The 17,539-nt window shown below is 36.7% G+C and overlaps 1 protein-coding gene across 1 annotated transcript in view; it reads left to right on the top strand.

The window, feature by feature from the left end:
* The window catches only part of LOC127999806 (A disintegrin and metalloproteinase with thrombospondin motifs 3), an 85,107-nt gene that overhangs the window by 20,032 nt on the left and 47,536 nt on the right, over nucleotides 1-17,539 (top strand). Inside the window, exons 4-5 of the mRNA XM_052592212.1 lie at nucleotides 2,259-2,415; nucleotides 16,507-16,694. Coding sequence (XP_052448172.1) covers nucleotides 2,259-2,415; nucleotides 16,507-16,694 — 345 coding nt within the window. The remainder of the gene's footprint in view (nucleotides 1-2,258; nucleotides 2,416-16,506; nucleotides 16,695-17,539) is intronic.

Here is a 17,539-nt window from a genome sequence, read left to right as displayed (position 1 = left end):
ACAGAAGCAGCAGACGAGCTGAATGAGATGCAGATTCACTCTCTGCCAGCAGGTGGTCTCAAAGCGTTTCCTTGGTTTCGGCTGTAAACAAATCAGCGCTGCAATTATGGCAAGATGAAAAGAAATAATACCATCCAAACTTTTCTATAGACAGATAGCAGTTCCCCTCAGACATACATTCATATAAACTCCTACCCCTAATTAAATCGTGATTTGTTTAGCGTCTCAAACGATTTTAATCGTCACATATTTTAATTGATTTTCAACCGGCTCACGGTTAATTGTTACATCCCTATTTGGAACATGTATGTTTGGTGGGTACTGATTCAGTACTTGAGCACATGCACTGCACAGTATATTTACATGCCTTGGGCAGTTTGAACAAGAGTGGTAATTAATTTTTGTAATACATAACTAGTATTATTGTTACAGAGCGATTTACATGTTGCATTTGTGCAGCTTTAGGAATCTGCCTCTACTTTGCTTGCACTTTAAAAAGTCCTATAATCCGAAACTGGCTATTGAGGCATAGAGTTCATTGGAAATGGATGGAGGTAACAGTCATGTAGAAAGGTAAACTGTGTGTTCTTGAGTGCACAGGATGGCACTGAGAGGGAATGGCCAAGTTTTGAGTAAGAGAGAGTGGACAGAGAGAGAGAGCGCTAGTCTTCCAGCACATTCCATAGCACTGCCTCTGACAGGCTGTTCTGTGTCCAGGAGGCCGGCTCTGGGGCTGTAGGTAAAACTGTGAGGCTGTTTTAAAAGAGCAAAGAGGTCGGTCCAAGCACACACACTTGAAGTACTGTAGATTCGAACACTCACCCTCTCACGTGCAGGGAGACGAATACACAGCTGAGCATATGGATGAAGTTGCGCTACAGAACTGAGCACATGCACATGCTTGATCACATATTGCATGTCAAAATGGTTTGGCGTGATGTCAGTAAGATTTGTAGTGACTTAGCAATATGCTCCCATATGTGTTGCACAAGCTGAAACACTCATGCAATAATATAAAGTGGGGTAAAGGAAGACTAATGGTGAAAATCCTTCTATTTTGCAACTTTTTGTTAATTGGGTTCTACTTACACTAAGATTATAGCAATTTAAGAGAAAAGCTGAATTTGAATAATATTTTAGTTTTCCTTTTTCAAAATATTAAAACATTTAATTTCCCTTGCATACAGTCTTTTCCTATTTTCTTTCACTTTATTAGTTCTTGATAATTTTCTGTAATAATTGAAACACACAGAATGCAGTAATATACAGTGGGGTCCAAATTGACATTATGAATACAATTCCTTCAAGTGCTCCTTTATGCTTTTTAAACATTGTTTTATATATATATATATATATATATATATATATATATATATATATATATATATATATATATATATAAATAATATAAAAGAAATACATTTTTTAACAATAATAAAATTGTAATTTTCTATTCTTCAATTTTCAATTTTCTTTTTTAGGTACAAATTATCCTTAATTTCTTGATTTCTGAATAATTTTGTACAATAGCCTAAATAATTATGTGATATAAAGTCAGGTAAGGATAAATCAAATTATTTTATTGAGTTATGCAGGAAAACCTAAATTTGTTTACAACTATGTGTGGTAATGCATTTTGTATTCTGAAAGCATTTCTAAATAAAATATGCCTTTGATTTTGAAACGAATAGGAGGCTGAGAAGAAAGAAGAGATTCCAATGCCTGATTATTCACTGATGCATCAAACATTGAACTCTCTCTAGTGTTTACATTAGATATCAGGGCTTCCAGTAAATTTTTGGTTGTGAAGGCACACACTGAACTGTGTTTATTTGCACAATTCAGTGGAATTTTTATGAGGTTGAAAAATGAATGACGTATTGCTTAACACTGAGTAGAAGGAATGCTCGAAGGTGATCCATGCGTTCTGTACTTGTTTCAGATGTTGTAACTGTTACTATTATGTTAGGTGAAAAGAAAATAGTAAATGAGGGAATGAGGGTTTAGTGATAAATATAGCATTTGCCCTTCCAACAAGACTAGCTATATGATGCGTTTTGTCAGGGGCCTTGCATTTAGCGGTGAGATTTATTGTTACTGTTGTAATGACAGTAGTCTCCTATGTTAATAAACAAACTGTATTTAATTTGCACTGTTAAATCTGTCTTTCTGTCCTAGTTGTTTCTCTAGAGAGCTCTTTGGTAAGACAGGCTTCAGCTTCCTCTTCACTTCTGACATTTTATTCTTGTTCTCCCAAGGCTGGTATGATTCGCACTGATTCTGATGAGTACTTCATTGAGCCTCTGGAGCGAGGAACACAGGAACACGAGGAGAGGGGAAGAGTTCATGTGGTGTATCGCAGGTCTGCAGTATTGCAAGCGCCTTCAGACATCTCATTGGATTACCAGCCAATCGGTACGTACCACTGGATTATTGAAGTCTTGTGTGCATCTGTTGATTCTAGCCTTGTCCAATTTCCTGTGAATACCTCAGGCTTATGATTTTACACTGCCTGATGTTGTAAATAATTCTTGATGTGTTTGAAATCAGAATAGGATCTATTCAACCATTGTTGCTGTTGATTGATAAATTTAATTAAGTAAACGTTGTAATGAAGGGGTCAGCAACCCTTATTGTCATAAAAAAAAGAAATATATATATATATATATATATATTATGGCAAGCCATTCAGGAAATTATTATATTTATAATATGAAGTCTGAATATGTAGAATGAAAGTCTGAATATATAAACCAAATGTCTGAATATATATGGAATGAAAGTCTGAATATATATAGAATATATTCAGACTTTCAATTCCATATACTCAGACTTTATATATATATATATATATATATATATATATATATATATATATATATATATATATATATATATATATATATATATATATATATCTATAGATAGATATATATATAGCTATTTAGCGATGCTATCTCGTAAACAACATCATAATGTTATTCTTGATAATCAATAACTTACCTTCACATATAATGTTTTCATAAATGTTGTTGTACATGCATCACTGTCTGTATGTTACTTTTCATTGTTAAAACTGACTTTCATGCACCATAAAAAAAGTTACGATAAAAATACAAATGTATTTGCTGTTTGCAGTTATTTTTATGAAAATTATTTAAATGCATTTGCAGAGTCATACATTTTAATTTTACTAATCAGAGTAACAATTAAGAATTTACCTGAACTTGAGTTCCAAGTTTATTACAAATTCACATTTTAATTTTACTGTCAATGGACAGGGTTGCCAGGATTTCACAACAAACATTCACATCGCAGAGGATAAAATACACGTAAAATAAATGTTTTTGGCAGAGTTCCCCTGGCGAAAGTTGCATTACAGAGGCAAAATATCATGTATTGCAGTACTACTACATTTTTAACTTTTATATTTAACTGTTGAAGATGCTAAATATATTCAGCCAACAGACTTGTTGCTGCTGTAGTTTTGTTTCTCTGAATTTAGTCTGAATCACTTAATGCACAGCTCTTTATTTGACATTGGCTCATCAGATGTTTTGTTATGTCCGTTGATTTATCACCGTCAATCAGAGCAATGACTCGTGGCACAATTTAGCAGATACACTTTGTTAATTTGTTTGTAATTCCTGAAACTATATAAAGTACATGGACGTTTGGTCCTCTTAGACAAACAAAACTTTCATTCAAATTGTGAATGTAGTATTTAGAGATCCAAGCAGAGGGTGCTGCCCTTATAGCACAGCTGATTTTGACAGTTGATCGGAAATGACTGAGCTTATCTTAAACAGGAAGTAACCACGCATATAGTAATTTGCTTGTAATTTGTTCACTTGTTCTAATTTACTGACTATTCACTTGTCTTTAATGATTAACTTTATATTTGTTAGACTTGTAGTTTTTGCTGTGGTATCAAAATTACAATCGAGAAGTGTAAAATTGAATTAGTATCTAAAATGTTGGTCCATTGGTCCTTTTTTTTGGAGATACATTTCTTTCTTTCTTTCTTTTTGAAGCTTTTGAGAGTAGATACTTTTTTCTAGATATTATTTTTTTAATTGAACCCAGGAAAAGAAAAAATAATTTGAGCAAATAAATGCATATTATTTCCCCCCAAGCTTTTGAGTGAGAAGTAAAGCTATGTAAATGTTTGGTTTATTGGGGCAGATGAATTTCTTTACCAGGTTTTGAAAAGTCATTTTATATTTTGCTAAAATTTATTCAAATTCATCATAGCACGTTTTGGAAATGTACGGCATACTAAAGCATGCCAGAAAGTCATTCTTTGTAGGTGGGCCTCCCCATTATTGCTGAACAGCATCTTCCCAACCAGATCACACAAACCTTTTTACAAACCACCATCAGGGCATGTGAATGACTGACAGCACTTTCAATTCACAAACAACTTTTTTTTGTTGAAGTAATTTTATAATCACGTTCGAACAGTGGGAAGCTCTGGGAAGTCAAGCCCTTTGTGCAGTCGTGACCTTTTGAGATTTCCTTTCAATTCAGTCCTTTCTAAGGAGTCAAGTGCTTGTGTGGTTGCACCCGTTGCCATGACGATGTGGTGGCGTTCCATTGTCCCAGGTGGGAAACATGCCATAGGCAGAGATGATTACGCTCTCATTCCTGTTGCTTAGATAATCACAGCATGCTACTGATAAGATTAGAAAAGTCTTCTCTATTTGGCCAGTGGAGCTTATTGCCATTATCGCACCTATTGTGACTTCTTATGTACTACTTTTAAAACCTGACAATATTTAGCTTTATGTGAATTCTGTAAATGACGTATTAGTTAATCCAACCGTAAGCTGAACTGAGGAAGCAGTTCCAGCTTGGACCGAAGACTGATAAACTGGTGATATGCACATGTGTGAACCGAGCACTTGAATGAAGAGGTGTAATGTTTCATCTATAGAACCGGTTCCATTGTAGAACCGGGAATTTAATAAGACACATGCATTTCGATCTAGCAATTCCCGTGTTCACATTTTTATGTGATTTTAAACAATTCCAGAACAGGAAGGGAAATAACTTGTGCACAGTTTTGTTCTTTGTTCGTTCTCGAATCGTTCTGTGTATTTTCACTGCAGAAAAGTTAGTTTGGGGCCAGAACGGACTTCTTTCACATCTTGCAACCAATATATACAAAAATGTTTCATTGGATTTTTTTATCTTATTGGAATCAAAACTAGGAATGAATACAAATTGGAAACGATAAGCATAATAAGTAATTGAAATTGATCAAATTTGATAAAATGATACCCAACCCTAATTATTAATTAAGACTCAAGTTGATTCACTTTATATGACTCATACTGGTACTCTTTACCTCACAGGTGCAACACACTTAGAAAACCCATTCATATTAAGCTGTAAATGTGACACTAACATTCAAAAGTATCAGTTTTCAAATCAACATGTACATGTCTATACTGCACTTCAATAATGCAACTAAAATAGGAATACTCAACATGCATTCATTTGATTTGTGTTTACTTTGAGTATGACTTTAGCCGGATTTAAGTAATCAAAATTCTCTGTATACGCGGTAGATTCTTAATCAGTGTATTGTGCTAAACAATACTTTGGTATCTTGGTTTATAAGCAATGCAATTAGTGCAACAACTTCAAAACACCTCTGTGAAAATGTCGAAATGATTCAGGTGGACAGTGTAAAAAGAAGAAAAACTTGAGTTTATTTATTAAGTGGCAGGATGATTAAACCCTAAATGACACTTTCTTATCTGAGCTGTGTTATATAAACACAATTTTGTGTGTGAATGATAGTTAGACTTCTCCAAGGCCACTGAATAGAAAATGCCTCTTAATAATTTTTGCTTTCATGCAGATAAATTCCAGCACGCTGAGGACCGTATTAAAAGCGGGTGGAACCATTATCTCCTTAACATGGTTACCACTTAGCTTTATTAATGTGTCTGTGCTGTCACTGCTGTGGCTGTAATGGATGACAGCAAGGCTTCTGAATGACACAGGGACAACGTGAAGCACAGCTGTGAGATTATGAAAGACTTGCCACAGAGTTCTCGCTCTCGATAACAAATAAGAAATTGCCATCGTCATCTAGGTTCAGTCTCCCTCCAAAGACTCCCTATTTTAAAAGGCCCTATTTTAACCAGCTAAGCATATGTTCCAAAGCGCATGCCGCAGGCGCTCCCATAGCGTGGTCTAAAAGTGTTGCCCCCATTCTCTTAATGAGTAATGGGTGTGTTTTTGGGCATAAGATGCAATAAACCAATCAGGGTCTCATCTCCAATTCCCTTTAAGAGTGAGTTGTGCTCGTGCAATGGCGGATTCACTATTTAAATCGTGGAATGGTAAAGGGGTCATATGATGCGATTTTTCAATTTTCCCTTTCTCTTTGGAGTGTTACAAGCTCTTGGTGCATAAAGAAGATCTGTAAAGTTGCAAAGACTAAAGTTTCAAATCCAAAGAGATATTCTTGGCTCTGCCACACCCCCCAAAAACAGCTCATTCAAACACACCACCACAACGTCTTCATCACTATGTGGAAATATTTGCATAATGCCGTTCAAATGTGCAAAGGCGTGGTTTCAGTTACCGCAGTTAGTGTTGAAACAGCCATGTCAGGGAGATGCTGTCTGTATCTAGGCGAAAGCAAAAGCACTTCATTTGGCCTTTCCGAAAGTAGATGCATTTAGGAATCTTTAAGATTACTTACAACAGAACAACTACACATTTTAGGCACAACTGTTTTGTGAACCTGGGAGAGGAGGTAATTCTGACTTTGCTTTGACAATCTGGCTCTTCTGAATCAGCTACTTATAAGTATGTTTTGTTATTAGTTTAAGTATTTGCTATTGACTGTTCAAATGCGAACTGATGAACTTGAACTGATGGTAAAACTAAGGACATTGTTAACTGTCTTTACATTTATTTTGAAAGATGAAGCTCGTGATTATGGAAAGGGGTTTTACATTTCCGACGAGTGCTTGTGGTGTTTGGCCAATCACGATGGACGGGGTCAGTTGGCCAATCAGAGCAGACTGCGCTTGTCAGAAGGAGGGACTTTGAAGAAAACTATGCATTTGAGAGAGATGGGGCATAGAGGACCTACAATAATGTACAATATTTGAAAAATAATGTGTTTTTGAACATTAAAGCATGTCAAAATATTATGTTACACCAAATACACAAAATAATGATCTTTAAAAAAGCATCATATGACCCCTTTAATTTTATCAGAGTAATTCTGATACACGCAATGACTATCCATTATGACATGTTTATATTTATGTAGCCTACACAATAATATTATTTTACACTGTAATCCTTTAATTTTCTGTGTGCAATAAGCAAAGTGAACACGCGTTGTGGACCCACCCAGAAATGCATTTTCTACTAACGTGGTCTTTAAAAGTGTAGACTTTAGACCAGTTTTGAGTTGTTCATGGTGCAATCTATTTTCAGTTCCTCAAAATAATAACACTACAACAATGCGCCTGAACACACTTCTTTTTTAGACCATCATGGCCATGGGCACACAAATTAAACAATGCTGTGCAGGATGGGAAAATTAGAACTGTGTCGGGCTGAAACTAGCAAAAACACTTGCACCACATTGCGCTGGGTTTATGATAAGGCCCACTGAGTCATCTATCTGAAAGGTCATTAGGTCTGGGGGAACAGACAACATCAGAACATTGATGAACCCATTTAGGGTAAATTGCAGACCAGGCTGCTGCAGCTTACTGAGTTTACTCCTCAGATGATTTGTCACTGGCTGTAAAGATTGGCTCCAGCCTCTGGAGAGATGAGTTTAACCAAAGTGAATAACAATTACAGTGGGTGAAAGCCTCAGCATACCGCACTGGGTAAGGCTTCTATTAGCATGCTGCAGTTGCTACTCTTTCAAATTAAACATGCTAGATCAAAAACGAAGGAAGAGAGAAAGAGACTATGCTTCCTCTAAGAATCCCTGTCAGATTTGGCCTGGAAAGCAGTGTAGCACTTTCAGCTTTTGTCTCTGACCTGACAGCATCTCAAGGGGTAGATCCAGATTTGGCGAATGGAAATGGTTGTTTATGTTTGAAACGGAGCATGCTGAGCTTGAAGGAATTGGGGGAGCCTTCAATACAAACAGCGGTGGAAAATGAAAACAGCCCCTTAGACACAGTGTGCAAGGTTATGTTGTTAGAAAATGTCAGGCCGAATATAAAAGGTGAGAGCGACATATTGAGATAAAGAGAGTTATCTGAGGATGACTTAACTGAGATTTGAGATATATTGTCAACCGTAATCCTTAAAGGTCATGTTTTTCTGATTTTTTTGAAGCTTTGATTGTGTTTACAGTGTGCAATATAACGTGATCATGTTTTGTGTGTAAAAAAACAGTATTTTTCACACAATTCACTCATCTTTATACCACTGTTTTCACTGTCATAAAAATGGGCTGATGACTTCCTTGTTCTATAAAGTCCCTCCTTCAGAAAAACGTAACGAGTTCTGATTGTGCCAGCAGTTCCTGTGTTGTGATTCGACAGCAGCTGAGCGCACGCTGCCCTCCTGGGAAACGCGATTGGGGTAGTTTTGGACTAGTTTTGAGAAGAAAGTGGGCAGGATTTGTTTTGAAAACCTGGCAATCCTGATCTGAACGCACGTGCTTGAGATGTACTTATCATGTGATTATACTTATGTACTAATCACAGAACGCCTTTACTGACAAGATGTGCATGAAAATCGCATCCAATTTTTTGCACAGTGCTACCATCTAGATAACAAAGCTAAACAGTGTTGCCCTTTGTGTAATAAGTTACAGAAACTGTTAAACGCACCAACTTAAATAATAAAATACACTTACCGGTTGTGGTCCATAAACAATGCCTTCTCCAGGCAAAGAGGGAACTACTCCATCTTTCAAGAATAATCTTTGTGCGAATCCGGCATTAAACTGATTGAGATTGAGGAAGCTGTCCTCAGCAAAATGTGCTGCACATAGTTTTACATGTGGATTATAATTTTCGGGAACCGAGTTAAAAATAAATTGTAACCATTTATCTCAAAGTACAGTGTCCCTGGGAAGGCCAAACAAAGATGATTGTCTGAGATGAAAATAACAGCGTTCCGATGACATGGAGACAAACACATGCAAACGCAACGCAACTCTTCCTCTTCTCCGTCGGAGCGCAACAAGACCAAGCCCCCTTTTTTGTGTATTCCTTAGGGCGGAGGTTAGTCAAAAAACTGTCTTAGTGACGTCATTACTGCAGGAACTAGAGGGCTGTAATAAACCGAGAAATGTTTAAAGTTTGTAAATAAATTATTTTTCATTTATCTGACCTATCCCTTTAATGTCAAAATAATCAAAGTAAATATAAATGGCACTTTACAAATAAATAAATAAATTACAGTTGAACATATTGTAGTCAAAATTCAAACACAGTATAGCGAATTTAATTTTTGGAGTTTCAGATTTTTCATCAGGCTGGATGAGATAATGTTAGTATTTAAGGCAAGTAGTCTGCATAGCAGGGGACATTTTATTATAGGTTCTAAAATGTATTGCCCGTGTTGTCTCCAATGCTTTTTAGACCTTGAATTCACTTAGTGAAAGCTACACAAGCAAGTACAGTTGGCATTTCTGACAAATAATGTGTCAACAAAGTAAAGCTATGTGTTTAAGCAGCGAACGCAAGAGGCTAAATTGTGAGTAATGAAATCCCTCGAAGAGCCATTCCAAAATCCCCTCCTGTTCCATTGTGCTGTCAGTGACATCAACATAAATATTTTTCCACATCAGGAATAAAAAGGCTTTAAAGTGACTTTTCATTGGACTAAATTGAAAACTAGACTCTTTCCCAGCCCACATAAAGACAGTAAAAAAAAAAAAAAAAAAACACTTCTGACATATGAAGACACACAAGCTAGTCAGATTTGCACCAGCAATTCTGAGTAGGAAGTTCTTAGAGTGTTAATTGGCATATATAAAACCACAGGAGATGATTTTTGCATTTGTTTGGAGATGTGTGGCGTCAACTTTAAACACTGTAGTTTAGCTGATTAGCAGTCTTTAGCCGTCTATGTGCAATTGCAAGATATTTCATCATGATGCTCTTGAAAATTTCTTGATCAGGGATATTAGCAATGTAGATGATGAAAGCAATGTTTTGTTATTTGGCCAAGTTTAATATTTACATGGTAGATTTTCAGTATAGTTTAGTTATTTTTTAGGATTTCAGTCTTTTTCGTAAATAAGCAAATGGACTTTTGATGTTCACACTTGTTCACACATTCTCTAGCCAGTTTCAATAATTAACCCTTGCTAAAGACTCCTGCCCTTTTCTGTCATAAATTAACCCGAATACAAGTGGATATCCAATTATAAATAATTAAGTTGTCATGAAAATACTGTGGTCTATTGCCGGATGAAACAGGGCTTCTAGCATAACTTGCTGGCCGATGCGAAAACTTAGAACCCTTTGAGACAAGTATTGCCTGTTACAGCACCTCTATTGCATAACAGAATATGCCGTACATAATAAATATGTCCTTAAGTATGTCTATAACAAGTGTAATAGAAGCATGCCTTTGGGCAAGTCACTGCCAACTTCAGAAATATACTGTTTGAATAGGTTTGAATATCCTAAGTTTAATAAGATAGAACACTGATCTTGTCGGTGGCATTTTATTTATTTATTTATTTTTTATTAAAGGCTTTAGCTGAAGCAGAAACTATAAACGAATAACTGTTGATGTTATCATATAGAATGAAGAAAATAAATTAATTTGTATTTTGATTTCCATAATTCTTCCTGCAGGTTTGTACCATGACTGACTCAAAGAATGAATTAGGTGCTTCCATCAGTTATTCTTGGCTAAAGCCTCCTTTTGTAACGATATATTAATGTTTAATTCAACTCTGCATGATGGGAAATGGGTTCCTCAGCTGAGGAGCTAATCACATTTACTAAACTAAAAGCCACACAATGAATTCTGATAAACGGCTAATGCAAAGTTTAAAAAAATGAGCACATGAATATCAGCCATTGCTTTCATTTAGCACTGTGCACATCAAGATTTAAAGGGGTCATATGATGCTGCTAAAAAGAACATTATTTTGTGTATTTGGTGTAATGAAATGTGTTTATGTGGTTTAAGGTACACATACTGTACATTATTGTTTCTCCTCTATGCCCTGCCTTCTGAAACGCGTCGATTTTCACAAGGCTTATCTCTCTGAAAAGCAAGGTGCTGTGATTAGCCAGCTATCCAACACGTTGTGATTGGCCCAGTGCTTCAAGCATGAGACAGAAATGTTTTGCCTCTTAACATATTGTAATGCCTAGTCTGGCTGGAACATAAACATAAAACGTGATATAAACATGATTTCTAGTTATGTTCTCTTTTGGAAGGCAAAAACAAAGTAGTTTTGCTTTCTCAACGGAACAGCGTCACACACTTTCACAATGAAACACACAGCCTTGAGTGAGCAGAGGCTGGAGGCCTAGAGTGAGCCGCGGTCTAGAATGAGCCGCGACCAGCTTGAATGAGCAGAGGCGGGCGGCTTGAGAACGATGCAAGGCAGGCGGATTATATGAAGGAGCGTACCTTGGTCTTGCAGCAACCACATGCGACGACCCCAGGGTGGACGCCGCTTCGTCCACGGTGAAAGCTGATGCTGCAATCCACAGTGCAAAGTTGATGTATTTCCTCAGCGACCAGCACGGATCAGCTCCAGGCATGATGAAGCAGATGTCGTCCTCTTTAGGAAGGCCAAACAAAGTAGTTTCGCTCTCACAGTAAAACACACATCTATATGACATGGCGGCAGCAGCAACAACGATACTACAACAAGAGTAAAAGGTATTCCTTCTTTCTTTGCATGAACATCTGCGCGGCGTTATGCAAATCTTCCCACGTACTGACACAGATATGTGGGGGCATGTTAGAGCGAGCCGCTTCAGGAAGGCGTGTTATGACTAATTTTTTAGAGTTTTATAACCAATATCTCTTTGGATTTGAGACTGTAGTCTTTGCAACTGCACAGATCTTCTTTATGCACCAAGAGCTTGTAACACTCCAAAGAGAAAGGAAAATTTGAAATTGGATCATATGATCCCTTTAATTCAAACCTCTCGAGATTCTTCTGCCAAGCTTGGCCTTTTCATCAGAGAGAGGTATGTGCAGCCCTCCAATTCTCCATCAGTGACCCTTTCTTTTTGAAGTTCAGCATCAGCCAGTCAAGAGGAGAATATTGCATCTTATGTTATGGTGAATTGACACAATTATCCTCTTAAATGAATTAAATTCAGTAATGATTCCGGCACTGTTCTTTCCATATTCCCTTTAGAAATGAAGTCGTAATAGCTGATGCATTTATTCCATGAGCCATTGTTATAATTATCCTCCAGTCTTGGCTCTTAAGTGTGTCTTGTTCAGGACAACCTTGTGAAAGCATTTTCACATCATTTGAATGTGTCATTGGAGTCAGGAAGTTTCTCGATGGGTCTCCATTCCATTGAATCACTCCTTTGCTGTGCCATCTGGCAGTCAAACAGGACAGGCTTTTGTTATCATTCCATAATACCATCTTCTTTCCTGTCTGTGCAAGGTTTGCTGGAATTAGACACCAGCAAACTGACAAAATATTTAGAATTCTTGGCCTACAGAATGATGTCATAACCGCTGCATATTTTATTCCATGAGTAATTTATTAACAGAAATAAAAGAAAAGAGGGAAATCTTCAAGGGCTGACAGAGATCATGCCTAATGACTGGGGTTAACATCCAAGAATGTATTCCACTTGAGATACTGATGTGGATATATCATGCAGTGAGTTTCTTTTCATGTCCCCACTTATATAGCTTCTGGCATTTATTCTGCTTTAAATGAGCAAAAACCACAGGCAGTAATGGTGTGCATTTGTGCTGTTATTAATGTTTATTCTGGAGTTTATGTTTTTTTTTTTTTTTATGGACTAATGTTTATCATGTTAAGCTGTAATGTTTTAATGTTGCTTTCTAGCAGGGATTTTACTTTTTGTTTGCACCTGGTTTAATTTATTCAAGACTTAATATTAGGTCTTAGCTGCATTTTCGTCAATGTGGCCACATCTGTTTTTGTTTTGGAGAGGCAAAGAACGTTGTGGCCTGTTTCTCTTGTTTTTTATGTGTGTATGTGTGTCTGGGGTGTTTACATCTGGGTTGTTAAGAGGTCACCCCCATTGGCCATTCCATGCTGGAAAACAAAGCGTAACAGGCAATCGAAGTGGCACAGTGTCTCTGTGTAGTCTTCAAATATGACACATACCAGGATCCTTCAAGCTCCCTTCTGTCACTGAAGTTTAATGGACAGTATCTGTGGGGGATATCACACCATATGAGGTTTTCATCCTCATGAATGAATTATAAACATAAATGTTTTCACTTTCATGGTGCGCTCTATAAGGCTGGCAGAAGCCTTTGAGAGCTGAACCCACTGACACCAACTGTTTTTCTATTATATTTACAGCATAAACAACAATATATCAGCATGACAGGAAAGTGTTATCCTCTCCCTCCTCTTAAGGATATTGTTCTTTAAGACAGCAGTGAGATTAAGCTGTCAAATGTCGTCAGTTTCACGGATATTTGAAACGATGTGATGTGAATCACTTTATGGTTACTTAGTAAAATAGCGCAAATAAGAGTATGGTGTGGTTGTTGTTTTTTACGGCGTTAATAAAGAGAATTAGAAAGAATCACTTACATTTCGGCCAAAATTTCATCATTTGGTTTAAATATTTGATCTCTAACGTCCGATAGTTTTAAAAGATGGCAGAGCATCAAGCTTTTCTTTTTTCTAAGAAAGTAAAACTTTAATTCAGAAAGGATGCATTAAAATAATCAAAAGTGACAGTAAACACATTTATAATGTTACAAAATATTTCTATTTCATGTACGGTAAATGCATTTATAAATTCTAAGCAAAAAAAAAAAAAAGAATTCTTTCCATTGAAAAATCTGAAAAATCCCATTGAAAAATCTGAAACCGTTTGTATCACAGCATATTAGAATGATTTCTGAAGAGTCACATGACACTGAAGACTGCAATATGACTGCTAAAAATTGTGTGTGTGTGTGTGTTTGTGTGTGTGTATGTTTGCATGTATGTATATATATGAGTAATGAGTAATTACCAACCCTAAATGTACGAACAGTAGTGTGTGTGTGTGTGTTTGTGTGTATAATGAGAAATATGGCTTTTGGGGATAATGGATATAAACTCATTTTTTCATGTACAGAGACCCTTTGAACAAACAGAAAAAAGGTAAGAATTAATCAACATCACCAGAACATATTTAAAGTCACAATCAAAAGTTAAAGATAACCTGGCAGCCTCCAATAAGGCCAAGTGTGTTCTTGAAGCCCTTGTACAGTAAGCCCCCCACTGTTGTACTCCAGCTTTAGGAGGGCGACTCTTGCTAACTCAGCTGCTCTCGTTTACAAGAACCAGCTTATGTCCTAATAAAGTAGCTCCCAGCACATTAGATCACAGCTAGTGGTGTTATCCAAGAGCGCCACATGGGAAAATGGAGGAGATGCCTCCTGCAGCATCTTTTGATCCTGATGCTGTTTGTTATTAGCATGCTGTTGCCTGCTAATTGTTTATACTTTCAGGGAAAGAAAACCACCTTCACCCATCAAAGACATGGTCGTTAATCCTAACACACGTTTTCTTTAAGGAGAGCAGTGGGACCTATTTTCTGAACCAAGAAAGAACAGGAAAAAAAAGAAAAAGAAATCCTGTTACACTGTTCCTGTCGAGATTCACTGCATTGAAGTCTTTTATATCCTTGCTTAGAAGGGTAATTGGATTTCTAGTTTTTTTAGCATGCCCAATTTGTTTATCAAAAAATGTCAGAGTAAGCGGATTTCTTGTTGCCATGTACTGTCAGTTCAATTGGTTTATTTTGTCCCACAAATGCTTTCATTTTGACAGTGTGTGCAATCTTTAGTTTAAAAATACTATAAATGTTATCAGGCAAAATTATGCCTTTATGTAAACTCTTACTGTTTTCCATTTAGACCTTTGTTCTGGGAGAGGAATGGATGTGATATTCAGCACTCTGAAATATAATGAGGCCATGTGGTAATTATATTAAACCAAAGAGTTGAACCAATGCTCAGGGCGCTCCAAATGTTTCTTTGTGTCATCGTTTTAAAAGATGCCATGTATGCATTCAATTTCCCCTCCACAGCAGAGCAAAGAATTGAAATGAGATTGAGTTGAGGTGAACACAAATACACACATTTGTTTTTTTTTCTCTAGCGGACTTTCCTTTCACTTAAGTTGTTATCATACTGAGATAATGATATTTTCTGTCCCTTAATCCTGAACCTGAAAATGTTTGGCATTTTACAAATTTAATAAGACATTTTCAGTACGTTTATTAATCCGTTTTCCTTGTGAGGCCTGGTCTAACCTGACTAGAATAGAGTTATTAAGAGGGTTATGATTTACACAGAAATTAAATAATTATTTTTGTTATCAAATCTTTTAATTTTTTCTTTCCTTATTATTTCTTTCTGTGGAACATAAAATAAGATATTTTGAGAAATGTCGTTTTGTCCAGTGAAAGTCAGTGAGCTCCAAGACTTTGGTTAACATTCTTCAAAATATATTTTCTGTTAATGAAGCCAAACACACAAGCACACGCACACACACGCACACACAAACACACACACACACACACACACACACACACACACACACATACACATTTCCAATGTGAAAACCTAGAAATACTTGATGGATTATTTGACCAACACATTGTGGACTTTTATTGGATGCAGTGAAACTCTGTTTTGTAGTCTAGACATGGTAGATTTCCACTGGTGATCTGGATGGTCTCATTTGCCATCAAAAGTCATTTTTAGAATTGAGGCCAGTGAGTTAGGCAGGTTTGCCATGTGTGTGCGATCCTCACTTTACCATTTTTGAAAGACAGCCCCTCAGGAGAATGAGGGCATGCATGGAGACGCTGTGGACCAGGGAACCTGCGAGGGACACACAGCACGTCTGAGTGTGAGGGGAAGCCCTGTGCTTTTTGAAGTGGAACTTTAGAGACAGTGTTTACTCTTCTGGGAGCTGGGCCACACAAGAATGCGTGTGTCATGACGGGATGCAGGAGCTGAGGAATGTTCCTCACAATCCCCACACTGTAGACCAGAGCCAGCCAGAGAGCAAGATGTTTGAAATATTTATTTTAGCATCAACATAAAAAAAAAAGGCATTGGTTTATAGCCTGCTGGATACATGAAGAGACCTTGTGGATTGCTTTCTGTTGTTCTTGGCTGGCATCCGCTTGCACTCTGTGAAAAAAAACTTGTACAAACTTTACTTTTTTTTCTGTTCGTATGGTGTTGTTGCCAAATGATGAAGATAATGCTTACACAATGATGAAGATAATGCTTACACAACGAAGATAAGGCACTCTCTTAAGACTAACAATTTTGTCTTTGCAGAGCCTGAATTGGATGCACCAAAAGTGCTGGACAATATTGCTAAACAAGTCAACCAGACAATCAGGAGACTGAGACACGCTGGTGATGATGACTACAACATTGAGGTGCTGCTTGGTGTAGACGATACTGTTGTCCGTTTCCATGGGAAAGAGCATGTGCAAAACTATCTCCTCACCCTGATGAATATTGTGAGTATCCCATCATCTTTAGGATTTAGGACTTGTTATATATATATTAGATTTATTAGTCACACTTTATTTGACCAATTCTCACTTTTTTAACTAACTATGGATTTTTCCTCAATAAACTCCTGAGATATATATATATATAAATACTCTGTTTATTAATAGTTAGTAAGGTAGTTGTAAGTTTAGGTATGGGGTAGGATTAAGGGATCTAAAATATGCTCATTTAGAATAAGGCATTAACATGTGCTTTATAAGTACTTATAAACAAATATATTAATAAGTTTGAATAATATTCATTATTAGTTGTAGTAGTAGCAGCAGCATCAATATTATTTGCTTTAAAAAAAACAAACACATTTTTAAATATTTTTGAAACTACAAGAAAATAATTTTTAACATGAAGATTCCTAGACTTAAATCCCCTAAATCCCCTCAACTGGCCCAGAACTGTCTACTGATGAGACCTGACCATCAGGCCTTCTTTATTTTTGAGCAATCAATTATTTTCCTCCTCATGAAACCTATTAACTCTCCTCCTGATTAAGTCTTCTGACAGACATGTAAATGGAAGGGAGTGGTGCCTAAGTGTCCTTACTTATTTGAGGAATTCATTTCAAGATGATTTCTGATGACAAAATACCTCTCTGCCAGCCTGCAGAAAGTAGATGGCGGCAGTCAGTGTTTGCTTATACACAAGTATGTCAATAAGCTGTTTCGGTAAAGAGACTGACCTCACATGAGGGGTGAAACTGTCCAGATGTGATTGTGTCTCTGACATTTTCTGTTTTGGGAGGAAAAGCACATTCTTAGGCTAGCACAAGAAACAAAATTGAATCTCCTTTGTT

Source organism: Carassius gibelio, chromosome A5 (genome assembly GCF_023724105.1).
Source record: "Carassius gibelio isolate Cgi1373 ecotype wild population from Czech Republic chromosome A5, carGib1.2-hapl.c, whole genome shotgun sequence".
NCBI lineage: Eukaryota > Metazoa > Chordata > Actinopteri > Cypriniformes > Cyprinidae > Carassius > Carassius gibelio.
Note: the sequence above shows the minus strand (reverse complement) of the source record. Positions and strands in the feature narration are given on the sequence as shown.